The 14,102-nt window shown below is 41.0% G+C and overlaps 1 protein-coding gene across 2 annotated transcripts in view; it reads left to right on the forward strand.

Moving 5' to 3' along the window:
* PDE4DIP (phosphodiesterase 4D interacting protein) overlaps positions 1 to 14,102 on the forward strand; it is a 137,189-nt gene that overhangs the window by 18,383 nt on the left and 104,704 nt on the right. For both annotated transcript variants that reach the window (XM_046645178.1, XM_046645179.1), the window contains exons 2-4: positions 8,894 to 8,970; positions 11,555 to 11,678; positions 11,861 to 12,036. In XM_046645178.1, coding sequence (XP_046501134.1) covers positions 8,894 to 8,970; positions 11,555 to 11,678; positions 11,861 to 12,036 — 377 coding nt within the window. The remainder of the gene's footprint in view (positions 1 to 8,893; positions 8,971 to 11,554; positions 11,679 to 11,860; positions 12,037 to 14,102) is intronic.

Below are 14,102 nucleotides of genomic sequence, written 5' to 3' on the forward strand. Positions count from 1 at the left end.
AACATGCAAACCCCAGGCCAGTGAAGTGGAGTGTGCCAGTTTAACCACTGCGCTGCTGGGCTGGCCCCATTTATTCATTTATTTATTTTTTTGTGAGGAAGATTGTCCCTGACCTAACATCTATTGCTGACCTTCTTCTTTTGGCTTGAGGAAGATTGCTGCCGAGCTAACATCTGTGCCAATCTTCTTCTATTTTATGTGAGATGCCTCCACAAGGTGGCTTGACTAGCGGTGCTAGGTCCGTGCCTGGGATCCAAACCTGTGAACCCCAGGCTGCTGAAGTGGAGCGTGTGAACTTACCCACTATGCCACTGTGTAGGCCCCTAATCTATCTTTGCTTGGTTTCCTAAACTCAGGGTTGACCAGAAATAGCTCCCTCTCCTTACAATTCATGCATCTTACTGCCTTTGGGGAAATGAGTGTTTATTGAACATTTACTATGTATCAGGTATTTTCATTTACATCTCTTCATTTAATTTTCACAATATCCCTGAAAGGTAGTGATTGATGCTTGAAGGAACTAAAGCTTAGGTAAAGAGATTTACCTCTAGAGAATACAGAAGATGAAGTATGTGGAACATGTGAAACTGTAAAAAATGGCTAAATATCTGCACTTTCATGTGATTCAATCAGTAGAATATCAGAGTTAGTATTTGAACCCAGGCTAGTTTAGTTCTAAAGTCTACACTCTTTCCATTATTCCATACCACTGCCCTAAGGACCAGATTCTTTATTTTCCCTTGGCAGTGCTGTAGTTTCAGATTTCTATCCCTCCTCACTAAAAGATTAGACTGGGTTGTTGAGAGGAAGGGCAACCCAAGGGATGACGTATCTTGCATTCGGTCTGCGGGTGTTTCTTTGGAGGCTGAAGCTGGGAATTACAGGATGGACCTGCATTGATTTGTGTATCTGCTGCTATTTATATCTGCCACCTGTGAGCATTGCCATACAGTGATCTGATTCTGGGTCTCTTCTGTTTATCACACTGTGCTATAAACAGCTGTTGAATTGCCGCCACCCCCCCCCCATCCCCCCCCCCCCCCCCCCCCCCCCCCCCCCCCCCCCTGCCGACACCCGGCTGTAAATTCCCTAAGGACTGAGGTGGGGAATAACGATTATGTTTGCCTTGCTCTTTCTAGTACCCTCTTACAGTGCTTGCACATCCAGAGTAGGTGCTCAGTAAATATTTGATGAAAAAAACAAATGCTACTATTGCACAAGTCAGCTATCCTGTCCTCTACCCAATGAATACCCTGTCTGTCTCTCATTCTGTCTGTCTCTCTCCCTCGCTCTCTCTCTCTCTCTCTCTCTCACACACACACACACACACACACACACGCCCTGTGTCTGTCCAAATACCTGGTCACCTTAGAACTAGTCCATGGCCTCAGTACTTTAGCAGGTGTGGATGTCTGTGTTTGTCTTCTCAAGGTAAACTGGGCTGGGAAGGGAATGGCATTGTTTTCAGACCTCTACTAAGGACTGACGTGGGTTGGGCTTGAAAGAGTGACTTGAAGAGAGGAGTGTTGCCATTTGGATGTGGATCCTTGTATTTTGTATTGTATAAACAGAAACTTTTCCACTTGGTTTTTTTCCATGTCTTTGAGGGGCTGGACACTAAAGCAGGCTCTGGCAGGAAGGTGCCTGGCCTTGTAGTCTTCTGGTTACCAAGGCTGAGGACACTGCCCTACTGTCCTTTCCCTGTCAATGAAGGCCATTTGTCACATGTTAGGGCAATCTGTGTGTCTAATTCGGGGCTTAACTGTACTAGTAGAAGACGGAGAACCTGAAATTTGTAGAAAGGCAAGGATTGTATTTCTGAATAAAATCTTTCCTCCACCCTAGGGTCTAAGGACTTTAATGTTTTGCATTTGAACATCTTCTGGCTAGACAGCTATATCAACATAGAAGATGAGCAATGCATGTGGTATTATAATTCTTATGGGCAAAAGGGAGAGGCTTTGATTAAAATTAATTGACTATATGAAAACATAAAGCTTTGAGGGCGACTAGTCTAATGTCACACAATTAGTTAATGACAGAGCCTAATACTTAGACCCATTAGGGTTCTATTTTGCTTTAAAAGTGGGTAAATGGAAAGAAACTTCATCTACAAAAGAACTCACTTGGAAGCTACTAAAATGTGTTTCTAGGGATTGTGAGGGATAAGCCCCTTGTGCCCTGGTCAGGACAGACAGATCTTATGAAAAGGAAGAGGATGCTGGAATCCTAAGCTGTATTGAGAATTCTAGTGACTGGAGTTGCCCTGGGGCAAGTTATTTTGTTACCACCCAAGATGGGGGGGGGGGGGTCATCCGCCAGCCGCAAGGCATGCCAATAGTGGAGAGGCAAGGTGGTAGGAGAGAAAGGGTTTTATTACAGCTTGCTAGCAAGGGGGAAGATGGCTGACTAATGTCCGAAAGACCCACCTTACAGAGCAAAGACTACAGGCCAGTTATTATAGGGTGCTGGTCTTCAGGTGAGGGAGGCATCTGGTGTCTGGTTGGGGCAGACATCTGGTCGTAGTTCTGAGAGTCTTTTGTTTTACTGGATGTGCATCAGAGACTGGAGCAACACCTTCTACCCTGATCTTTCAGTTGTCATTGATGATGGCTATCAGCATAGACTCTCTGCCCAGGGGTCATCACATTCCTAAGGAACTCAAAAGAACAAAGTTATCAACTTATACCAGCTGGGAGGGGCCATAAAAATCTACAGAGTATGTCTGGGTTAGGTAATCAGAGGTCATTCAAAGTTACAATATGGTTTCTGTTCCATAATATGGCTTCCCTTTGGTCAACCTTGTATTGAGCCAGTATCAGTTTCTCCTTTTTATGCCTCAGTTTTAGCAATCTTTTATCTTCATTGGGATAATAATATACCTCTTGGAGAAGATACCTCTCAGTTTAAAACAGAATAAGTCTTTTAAAGGCTTCAGAAAGAAAGCTCTTTGCACAGTCACACAGCGTTATCCTATCCCCCTTTTTACTCACTCACACGTATTGTCATTCCACTTCTGCCTGCCCTTAGTCTGTTTTTTGGTTGGTTCACTCATTCAGTGCATTTACTGCGCACAGAGTTACACACAGAGCACATAGACCAAGGTACATGAGGGCCCCAGCTTAGTCACAGCTGCTAGTTATTTGAGTTAGTCACTGTGCTGGGTTCTTTACATAGGTTGTTTTATTTATTCCTCCCTACAACCCCTAAGGTAATTTTTCTAACCCCATTTTATAGATGAGGAAATTAGATTCTAAGAAGTTAAATAACTTCCACAAAAAAGGTCACCCAGCTAGTAAGTGGCAGAAAGGCCTTTGGGGCTCTACTGTTCTGAGACCTGTGTCCCAGCCTCACAAAGCTAAAAGGCAAGGGCAAATCTGGCTAGTTCCACCACACCATCATTTTTCTGTCCCTAGGGAGTCTGTAATTTAAAAGGGTAAATAAGACATGTAGAAATGCAAAACCTTATATGATGTGTCAGTATTGAAGTACAAAAACAATGATGTTATGAAAAATCAGGGGCATAAGAAATGACTTTTAATTGGGGGGAGATAAAGTAAGTCTTCACAAGGGACATGGCAGTTAAAGATGAAGCTGAAGGGAGAACAATGACAAGGCACTGAGACAGCATAGGTTGTGTGTGGGAAATCCAGTTAGACTGGCAGAGTATGATGGGCGATAAACCTGGATAGGTAGGGTGAGGTCAAATTTAGACTCTATTATCAGACTCAGTTGTGTAAAACTTAATTGCTGTGCAGTTCAAAACCATTAAAAGCGTTTTGAATAAAGGGAGTAAACTTATCTCTGACTAAATTAGTAAACGTTTAAATGGTGGAGAGACTGAGGTTGGGGAGACCAGTGAGGAGACTATTTACTCTGATCCCAGTGAGAAAGAAGGAGTACCTCATAGCGTACTAACCGTGTGGCTTGCTTGCAAGGAAGGGCAGGATTGGAAAGAGATTTTGAAATGCCCAGTGCTAATCTCTGTTAGAGAAACTTGAAGAGAACGTATAGTTTGCTCTGTAGTTCAGATGTAATAATAATGTTCCTATGTGCCAGACACTGTTCTAAGTGCATATGTGGTATGCAATATGTAGTAATTGTTGTCATTTAAGTATTATAACTTCCTAGAGCTTTTAAAAACATTTTCATAATAATTTAATTAAGGTAAAATTCACACACCATTATAACTCACCCCTTTATACAATTTAATGTGCATGCCAATGTTTTTAGTCTATCCACAGAGTTGTGAAAATATTATAATTTTAGAACCTTTTCATCGCTGTGGAAAGAAACCCTAACCCATTAACCATCACTCCCCAGTTCCCTTCTCTCTCTCCAGCCTGAGTCAGCCACCAGTATACTTTATTTCTCTGTGGATTTGCCTGTTCTGGACATTTCATATAAATGGAATCATACAGTGGGTGGAACCACACAATGTGTGGTTCTATGTAACTGACTTCTTTCACTTAGCATGTTTTCAAGGTTCACTCATGTTGTAGCATGTATCATCCTTTCTAACAGCCAAATAATATTTAATTGTATGGATATATCACATTTTGTTTAGCCATTCATCAATGGATGAAATTTTTAAAATTATTCTAGAACTTTGCTGTGTCAAATATTTATGCTTGAAATAAGTGAACTACTGAATGGCACTTGTACATTTGGATTGTATAGCAATTTCTATCTTAATACTGTATTTCCCTATCTACAATGACCTTTTCCACCCTTCTCTATCTTCCTCACCCATTAATTCTTCCCTGGGTTAGGCCATATCTGAATTTCCTCATCAATGATCGCCTTTAGCATTTTTCATCCATACCTTGGAATTTTCCTCTTGTCTCCTCAACTGGATTGCAAGCATACTGAGTGTAAGAAATCCATGCTAGACAACTTCCTTATTCCCCAGAGAACCTTTAAATTGCCTTTTGACACTGAGAAGGTTAAGTTGGAGGACAAGGGCCTACGAGTCTCAGCAGACCCATTAATGCTCCCTGGCTGTGGCCACACTTTTTCAGTTTAAATGTCTCCCTCCTCCGCTCCTAGAAATGTCTTGTGGAATATTTGTGGGCGACAGTGTGACTATTATTGACCTAGTTAATATAATGAGTAATAATGCTTCTAATCTAGTGCCAAAAGGATTGATTTATTTTGCATTAAGATTTTTTTTTTAATTGGCTAGACAAATCCATTTCTCTTCTGTTTTTTTAAACAGTAGTTTTTTAGGGTTCGCTGTGCCATGGCTTCTACTGGAGCAAAATTTTGGAAATCCTATTATTTTTAAAAGGGGTAGCCACATTGTGCATTATATGAGAGTGGATCAATTGATATAGGTAAAATTGGAGCATTGGATAGGAGCGAGGTAACTGGTCACTGCCCGTTGCTTTTAACCCAAATCTATGTTGAACTTTACAGTAAACACCAGGGTGGAAACCAATTCTGGAGAATCCTGTGTTGGATTGCTGTTAAAGCTCTGGTCTAGGGATGTTTCCTGAAACAACACAAGCTACCAGCATGGAGAGTCTGATTAAACACAGTTAATCTACAAACTCATCGCTAGCCCAGTCCTCTAGTTCTAGCTACTAACATTATGATGAAAGTTTATTGTATTTCACATTTAATTTCAACTTCATCCTTGAAACTTTTCCTTGAAGTAAATGGGTGAATACTCCTCTGGGGACATGGAGAAAATGAGATTCTCTCCTCCTCAGCCACCCTTTTCTTGAGTACTTACATTTCCTTAGAAATATTTTTTTGCACCAATCTTCTTCTACTTTGTATGTGGGATGCTGCCACAGCATGGCTTGATGAGTGGTGTGTAGGTCCACGCTGGAACCTGTGAACCCTGGGCCACCAAAGCGGAGCATGCGAACTTAACAACTATGCTGCCAGACCAGCTCCTTCTTAGAAACCTTGACAAAGCCTTGACGAGATTTGGTGATAAGATAAGCAAATGCAGCTAATTTGGAATCCACTTCAGCTATACTTGAAATTAACAATTTACATATGAATATTTACTATGGAGAGTGAATAAATGCGATAACCTAATAGAGAATGGAGAAATGTTGTAAACTATGCAGTGACTTTCCTGCAGGAAGAAGTTACAGAAGGGTTAGACTTTAATGCTGTAAATTGGTACCCACTTGCATTTCCATGTGGTAAGATTTTGTAGCACCCATGAAATTACTTTGATCCACTAGAATAATTGATCATAAGGTTTAGGATCTACTCTTGTGGAGATGAAACTATTTTAGCAGTTCTGTGTGAGACTCATACACTTTATTGTCTATTGGATTGAATAGACATAATGCTAAAGCCTAGAGAAGTAATTCTATTTTTTTTTAATCTTTCCTCTTGTTTTTTTCTTTCCTTTCCCCTCTTTTCTGCTTATCTCAGAAGGATAAAGCTAATGTGAAGAATGTTCAGATTGGGTGTGTATTTGTATGCAGGTGCCTTGCATAGCCCACCTTTGGTGTAATAATTTTCTTTCCTTTCTATGACCTAATATTAGTTTAGCATGTGATTATGGCTAAGAACTTCAGCTATCCTAGTCTGACAGGGTAAATTGTTACTTTTATCATTAATAAAAGTAACATTTTTTGAGTGCTTACTGCATGCTAGGCGCTGTGCAATGTGCTTTTTGTGCATTATTTCATTTATTATTCTTAATGTCCTTAAAAGATAGGTACCATAATGACCCCACCTTGATAGATGAGGAGATTGAGGCTTCTAGAGAGGACAGGTGACTTGCCAAGTTCTCTTCTCACCTTTAAGGCCTGTGCTCTTGACCGTTATACTTACTGTGTCCATCTGTGTTCTCTCAAGAGTTGACTTAATGCAGCATGTTGCCTAATTCTGTAATTTACCACATTCTAATAAATCAGGCAAAAATTGGCAGTGTTTCCTGAGCTGGTCTCGGGCTGAAGTGCTGAAGCAAAAGTAGAATGCTGGGTTCAATTATTGCTTTTATCCTAGAGGAACCCTTCTGTGTTTCAATTTCCTGTTCTTTAAAGTGAAAGACCTGCAACACATAAATGCGAAGATCTTCAAATCTGTGAGTCTTTCACTAAATTAATTCAAGAACTGACTTCATTTTGCTATCTAGGATTTAGAATAGATAGAGCTCACATAATTTACATCCTCCATTTTTCCTCCCTCCAGCTTTAAATATTTTTCCTGGTGGGGCTGAAGTGGCACAGCTAGCCTGGGAATGAAGGAGAAGCGAAGGAAGGTTGTTGAGCAGCTGTGTGTAAGGCAGGGTTCTAGGTGAATTGTGTGCATTATTTCATTTAATCCTCACAAAGTCCCCTGTGGAATAGACATTATTATCTTCATTAAAAAAAGAAAGCAACCACCCATATCTTTGAGAAAACTGAGGCTCCTATGATGAAGTCCCTAACGTAGCATTGATAAAGTTCTTCCTGCTTCATGCTGTGTTAGGGACTTCATCAGGGAAGGGACTAATTCCCCTCTGTGCACTCAGCTCTAAGCCTAAATAAAGTAAATCCCTCAACTAACATGTAGACTCCCCCTTTAAGTACCCCCACACCTGCTCCTCGTTTTCTGTTCCCTATTCTAGTTAATAGTATGCATTACCACCCAGAAATCTCAGCATCAGCTTTGCTCCACTCTCTGGTTAGTCTGAATCTCTCACAAATCAGCAGGCCCTATGGATTCCACCTCTGAAATGTCTTTTGAGTCTCTCTCCCTGTACCTCTTTGGCCTCAGACAGTCTCCATCCCTATTCTGGTTGGTTGCCTCCTGACTCATCCATATTCTTCGCATCCGCCATGAATTCTTTCCTCAACACAGACCTGATCATGGCAATATTTTGCCTAAAACTCCCTGATGAGTTCTTGTTCTCTACTGATTACTATTTGGTCTTCTTAGCATGACTTTCACAAACTAGTTGTAAGCTATTTTCTATACTGATTTCCACTCCTCACCACACACCAGGCCACTTAATCTGTCCTAGGTCCTTCATGCATGACATCTCACCAAATCTTTGTCCATACTTTACTTCACTTGGGATTTTTATTTTTTTATAGATTGGGACCTGAGCTAACAACTGTTGCCAAGCTTCTTTTTTTTTTCCTTCTGCTTTTTCTCCCCAAATACCCCCAGTATATAGTTGTATATTTTTTTAGTTGTGGGTCCTTCTAGTTGTGGCATGTGGGAGGCTGCCTCAGCATGGCCTGATGAGCAGTGCCATGTCTGCACCAGGGATCTAAACCGGTGAAACCCTGGGCCATCGAAGAGGAACACATGAACTTAACTACTTGGCCACGGGGCCAGCCCCAACTTGGGATAATTTTGTTTCCTTTTTCTATTGGTCAAAATTTTACTTGTTGGTGCTTCACCTCAATAAAAAATAAATTGTTCCCTTCATAGATTTATCATCAGAAGCCACTCTCACCTTAAGCAGATCCAATTTATGAAAGTCCAATTTTATGATAAAGGCAGCGTATGATTTTCAAAAATGTCCACAACATTAATATCTTTAAATAACTAAATCCCCAGGTATATTTAAACTGCAATTCAATGTATGGCAATTTGGTTTTCAGGAACAGACCTAAGTTCGTAAGAAAAAATTATTTTTATATGTACCCTGTCCTCTAGTGCTTTAGTGAGCGAACAGGTTTGGGCAGTGTCATCATCCAGGGTCAATGAGGAAAAGGTTGGGAGAATGGATAAGTAGCTTGGGGGAAATCCTGAGGCTGTACAGTTCGTTCATCCTTCTCTGGGTTACTGATCCATCTGAATCCCCATTTATGTCAAGGGCCGTGAAGATGGCTGAGATGAGATGAGAAGCTATGGACTCAAAACTCAAACCTGTTTCCAGGATAGAGGGTCTGTGGCAGCTGATGATTAATGCCTGTGTGCTTTTCAGAACATCGAGCTGAAGGTTGAAGTAGAGAGCCTGAAACGAGAACTCCAGGACAAGAAACAGCATCTGGATAAAACATGGTGAGCTGCAGTTTGAGCTGGTTGAATTCTTGGTCCTTTCCAAGTTTGGACCTTTCCCAGGTCCCTTCTGGCTCATTAATCTGAAAGCAATAGATTTGGAACCAAATTCCTTAACCTTAAATCTGGCGTTTGAATACTGTCTCCAACTGAGGAGCTGAAACAAAATGCTTTCTTTCCCTTAAGTCTAGTAATAAGTCTGAGAGACTTTGCCATGGGTTGGTACTTTCACAAGACCTAATGTTATACTTTTCCTATTCAACGGTCTTATAATAACATCAAGGGCTGACATGGAATTTGGGGAAAATGGGCACTCTCATACATTGCTGGTGAGAATGTGAATTGTGGCAACATTTTTGGTAGGTACTACCTACCAAAGTAAAAAATAAGCATTTCCTTTGATCAAATAATCCCTAGAAGAGATCTATTTCTCATAAATAAAAGTACAAATATGGAAGGAGAAGTGTATAAGGATGTTTACTGCATGAATATTTGTAATGGCAAAAACTAGAAACAACTATCCATCAATAGGGCAATGGTTGAAGACGTTTTGATATAACCATACCATGGAATATTACGTAGTCATTAAAAAGAGTGAATTAGCTGTATATTATTATCCTGGTGAGAAGTCCCTGATAGACTAAGTAAGGGGGAAAAGTCCTGAGTGATGTTTATAGTATAAGCCCCTTTGGGTAAAGATAAACAGTCCTCTCTGTGTGTACGTGTGTTTGCTTGATTATGCACCAAAAAAAGCTGGAGGGTTACATACTTAACTTTTTAACATTACTTTATCAGAGGAGTGAGACTGGAGTTTGTGATGGGGAGAAGACTAGATTTTTTTTCTTTATATACTTTTGTGTTGTTAAACTGGTTACTTTTATAATTTATGGTTTTTATAATTTAAAAAAGTTTTTAAGGACAAGTATTATTAAAATTGTTACTAAAAATAATTTTCAGATTATATCCTGGGATGAGTATACATTCCATCTCATCTGGCATCCCTTCTATCTCTATAATATTTCATGTTATTAGGAGACAGTCCAGTGAGATCAGAATACTCAAAAACAGATTCATTTACACACAATATGTTGGTATTACTAAATACTTACTAAGGCGTTAAGTGAGCTAATAGATTTTAAGAAAACTTATAATAAAAATTGAGTAATTTTGAGAATTGTGTAATGCTTTTGAAAATTTTTTTATGTCATTTCGACTTTTAATTAGGTGGCATTATCCTATTTTTAGAAATGAGAAAACTAAGGTACAGAGTATTAAAGTCCTCTCAAATGAATGGCAGAGCCCACATCTTCTGGCATCAAATTCAAGGCTCTTCTGACTTTACAACAGCTGTAGCCTATTCAGTCAGGCATTCCTGGCTAACTGAGGTACTCAGAAAATGTATAACTTCCATTCTCAAGATATGGTCGTTAGCTGTTCTATTTATCAAGGAATATGGAGTCAAAGTGAAAGTTAATGATTCCTGAGGTCTGCCTATTGGGAGTCTTGGGTTATTCTCTTGACTTGTGTCCCTTTTATGACCGACACCCTTCTACTCCTAAAGGCTGTATAATGCCACAGGAGCTCAAGATAAATATAGCCTCTGGGACAGTGCTGAGTAGTGTCCACCATAACCAATGAAACCTGTAATCTTTAGGGAAGCTGCATTTGGTCTCCATGGACACAAACTTCTGGGGCAAATATTAAAGTATTACTGGGCTTTAGAGCAGCTTTGATTTATCATGAGCCTGTGAAGGTTCTATATTGTTCTCTGCCCTGAGATCAAGAAGATGGCCCGTGGTTCTCAACAAATGTCTTAAAACAGGAATAAAACAAAACCGGAATTAAGATCATTCAGCACTTGATACTGCCCCAAAATTTCTAATCCTCAAACATCCAAGGGCAGCTGTTGTTAGCTATAAATAAGCTGGTGACACCTTACCCGCTTCGTGCTAGTGCCTGGACATTCATTCCTAAGAACATCAGAGAAGCAAAGCTGGGCCAGGACCCTGTGCTTCTATAGATTAAATGTCTGCTCTCTTCATGGACCATGGGAAAACTGGATAGGACTCTGAATAGATAGCCCAGATTCAAGACAATCTATAGGTTAGTGGCTGTAAAAGAGGAGAGCATTTCTGTGGCTGTCCAAATGGGTATTCCATCCCAACAACCTAAATAGAAGGATCACTTTAAATTCAAATAGCAAGAACGACAGGGAACCAGCAAAGCACTCTGGGAGATCAATCTAACTGGAAGAGTCCAGGAACAGATGATAGTGAACATGAGTGTAGTGTTCTGAACCATTTGATGACTACCTGCCTTCCAAATGAAAGATCTCCTCTGGAAGCTATGGCATTAACGAAGCCTCTAGGGAGTCAAGTCTGTTCTGATGGACAAGCAACAGAAACCTGGAGTTGCTGAAAGATTATCTGGAAAGGTTGGAAAGAGCAGTTCCACAAATAACTGCAGAGAAAAAAAGCCTTCATTTTTCTTCTTACCTGTGTGACTCTGAATTACTGAAACGACCTTAATGGGTCCACTTGCTAAATTATGTGACTGGCTCTGAGTGGCTGCCGCTCTATGGTTTTAGGGCTGATGTGGAGAATCTCAACAGCCATAATGAAGCTGAGCTCCGGCGCCAGTTTGAGGAGAGACAACAGGAAACGGAGCATGTTTACGAGCTCCTGGAGAACAAGATCCAGCTTCTGCAGGAGGTGAGTAGGAGTTGCAGGGGTCCACAGAGTCTTCTTTTACCTCTTTCCCTACCACTCTGCCTCCTGGCGTTCCCCTTTTCTCTCCCCACTTTCCTTCTTAAATTTATCAAGAGTCCCTGTGTTTCAGGGCTCCTAACTTGGGTGGGGACTTTGCAGCCTCTCGGTTTTTGTTCTTTTTGCAGGAATCCAGACTAGCAAAGAATGAAGCCGTGCGGATGGCAGCTCTGGTGGAAGCAGAGAAAGAGTGTAACCTGGAGCTTTCGGAGAGACTGAAGGGAGTCAGCATGGAAAGGGAGGATGCACCAGGAGACCGAGCCAAGCCGGATCAACACATGGAGGCCCTGGCCCAGAGAGACAGGTAGGTGCCTCTACCTGTCACTTTCTTTTGTCTGTTCTCGAGGCTTTGAGAGCATATAGCAGCTGCACTGTTCCTTTTTAAGGACTTACCCTGGGCCTTCACCATTTTCAAGACTTTATGGCTCCCACATCAAAGAATTTCTTTTTAGGGTTCAGTCTTCAATCGTATCCATTAACAGAACTCAATTGTGGACAATCAGGAGGCTTCAGTAGGTATAAGCAGAACAACGGTCAGATGGTGGCAAGCAGGAGATGTGGATTCTCTTCCGTACTCTTATTGAGTACCTGCCACATGCCAGACACTGGGCTAAGCACTAAGGTTACAGAGAAGAAAGACCCAGCTCCTCTCATCTAGAAACATGTTAGGTGATTTTAATAAGTTCTCTGATAGAAGTAACAAGCTATACTCTGGGGACATCTAGGCTTGTAATCTATTCCATACTAAAAGAGCAAGGTGCCATTGAATGTTTCCTGGAGGAGGTGAAATCTGAGCTGAGTTTTGACTAGTGAATAGGAGTTAGAAGAAACAGCATAGGAAGTGGGTGGGGAAGGGAAGTGTTCTGTGCAGAAGGAGAAACCGTGGAGGGGAGACACAGGGAAGGGCATATTTCGAGACCTGCAAATAGTTCTACAGAACTAGAGCAGACGGGCCAGGGAAGACTAGTGAGAGGTTGAGCTGCCCTGAGAATAGAGGTCTGATCGTGCCAGCTTTGTTTGCCATCATAAGGAACTTGAATGTTCTCCTAAGGGCACTTGGGCAGTTACCGAGACCACCCCTGTCTGGGTTACTGCAGCACCTTCCTATTCTCTTTACTTCCAGTCTTGCTCTTTTCCATTTCATCCCAATCTAACAATTCAGAGCTGTTTTGAAGTGGAAAATTCAACAATATCAAATTGACAAATAATTTAGCCTCTTAGATGCATGACACTACACTGGCATAAAAAGTCTTTAGTGATTTTTAACTGAATAGGTGAAAAACACACAATATACACACGATGACCTACGTGAGCTTCTTGAGACACAAATCTGATCATGTTATTGAAGAGCCGTTTAAAAACTCTTCACCATCTTCAGGAGAGATCCATTCTCCTTAGCATGGACGTCAAAGCCTTTTATGATCTGACCCCTGATTTCTCCCAGACTCATCCCCCACCACGACCCCATCACACTTCAGTGATGCTGGACAAGTAATAATAATGATGACTGAGGCTTGTTGAGCAATTACTACACAGTGAGCCGAGTACTTCACATTCTTGTTTAATTCTCCTAACCATCCCATGAGATAGGGGTTATTACATTTTGTAAATGAAGGAACTGGTATTTAGAGACTTATGTAACATGGTTTCAGGCTTTGCTGGAATCCAAACCCTGAGGCCTCACTGCTCCAAAAGCCTAAAGTGCTATGTCAGGTCTCTAGAGTTTTGCTCATGCTCTTTCTTCTATGGGAAACATCTGTCTTTTTCCCTCCTGGCAAACTCCTCTTCCTTCCTCAAAACTCACTAAGGCATCAGTCGTCACTTCTGTGAAGGCTTTTGTGACAGCAGAATTAAGTCTCTCTCTTGCTGCTTTGTTTTATATATGCATCCATTATTGCACACTTCTCAGGGTGGTGGTGTATTTTCTTTCAGATCTTCCCTGCTAGATTCCCTGAGACTCTATCTCATCTCTGTATCCTAATAAACACTTATTAAACTAAAGGGAAAAAAAAGAACAGAAAACATATGTGTACCTGACAAATAAATTGAGGGAGTTCATATCAGATGGCCTTCAACAGCTTTGTAAAGTAGGAGAGCAGATCATCTGTAGAGACCGAGGGTCAAAGGGATGAGTGAGGTGAGCCTTGAGAATAGTAGAGATGTTCTAGCACAGATCCCATGGGGAATTTGATATAGAGGCCACATTCATCATCATGGTTATCATTACAGCCTGTATTTGTATAATGTTTTTAAGTTTTTAAAGTTCTTTCTCATCCCCAAATTTTAGCTGATCCTCATACCCTAAGTGAATTTGTAATTTGCCTATGAGATTCCTACTTGATTTTCTGGTACCCTTTACCTTTCTGCCAA

This window comes from Equus quagga, chromosome 18, assembly GCF_021613505.1.
Source record: "Equus quagga isolate Etosha38 chromosome 18, UCLA_HA_Equagga_1.0, whole genome shotgun sequence".
NCBI classification, from domain to species: domain Eukaryota; kingdom Metazoa; phylum Chordata; class Mammalia; order Perissodactyla; family Equidae; genus Equus; species Equus quagga.